General features: G+C 32.5%; 1 protein-coding gene across 1 annotated transcript; it reads left to right on the top strand.

Annotated features, from left to right (window-relative positions):
- Positions 1-240: 240 nt before the first annotated feature.
- LOC125808550 (dirigent protein 17-like) lies at positions 241-672 on the top strand. Its single transcript, XM_049488237.1, has one exon. The coding sequence runs from the start codon at positions 241-243 to the stop codon at positions 670-672; it is 432 nt and encodes a 143-aa protein (XP_049344194.1).
- The last annotated feature ends 331 nt before the right edge of the window (positions 673-1,003 follow it).

A 1,003-nucleotide genomic window follows, 5' to 3' on the forward strand; every position in this document is an offset into this window, starting at 1 on the left:
AAAAGCTGCTCAGAATTTAGCACATTCATGATAGTGTTTTAAAATGTTGAGACTAGTTTTTTTCCCTCTAGTTTTGCTTTGAAAAGTATCTGAATGACAACAATTACCAAGTGTTGAGACTATTGTTTTCATAGTAATTGATGTTTCGATCTAAATTTTTGTTATTTGTTAGTGCGAAACTCAATTGTATAACAAAAAATTGGTCATCTATTCATAGGGTTGATTAGAAGATCTGTTGTAATGGATTTTTCGGGCAAAGAAAATGATGTGGAAGAGTCTTTATCACCTGGAGTGTTTGATATACCTGGAGAGCCGGCTGTTGTTATTAATGGATTGCCTCCTATTTCTTCAAATGATGACACCTTTTTACCTTGCCCAGTAGTTATTGATGCAGAATCACATAAGAATATTGATTTTGGTCAATTGTTTGAAGGAAGAGAAGTTCGCAAGTTATTTGAAGACAAGTATTACAATGGAAAAGTTACTAAATTTGACGAGGAAACTGGTTGGTTCAGGGTGAAGTATGAAGATGGTGATGACGAAGATCTTGAGTGGCATGAATTGGAAGAAGTTCTTCAGCCATTGGACATTAATATTCCATTGGAAGAAGTAGTTAGAAAGATCATTAAGAAAAAACCAAGTTCTATTGAGAAATTTGGGGGTAGAACTTGAAATTATGGTGTAAAAATGACAAAGACATGGTAAAGAAAAATATCGTATTTATGTAGAACTGTGAGTATGTCAAACATTACATGGAGTACTTTTAGCTCCTGTGGATAGAATAGCACATTATCCCATTTCATGAGCAAGCCATAAGAATTCTGAATCATCTTGTGGAGATGTGGTATAGTTAGTTGAATCACTGTAATTTTATCGACCAATTTAATAATCATTAGTCCAATGACATCATTTCTGCAATATCTTTGAAGTTTTCATTATAAGTAGTTGTGTAAAAATATTTGCTTGGATATGCTTATTTTAAATTGCTTTTAAGCATAAATTA

This window comes from Solanum verrucosum, unplaced genomic scaffold (genome assembly GCF_900185275.1).
Source record: "Solanum verrucosum unplaced genomic scaffold, falcon-dt-bn FXZP01000160.1, whole genome shotgun sequence".
Lineage (NCBI taxonomy): Eukaryota > Viridiplantae > Streptophyta > Magnoliopsida > Solanales > Solanaceae > Solanum > Solanum verrucosum.

Bases quoted from the DNA above. Each gene is read 5' to 3' on its own strand.
- LOC125808550 (XM_049488237.1), top strand. From the start codon at position 241: ATGGATTTTTCGGGCAAAGAAAATGATGTGGAAGAGTCTTTATCACCT.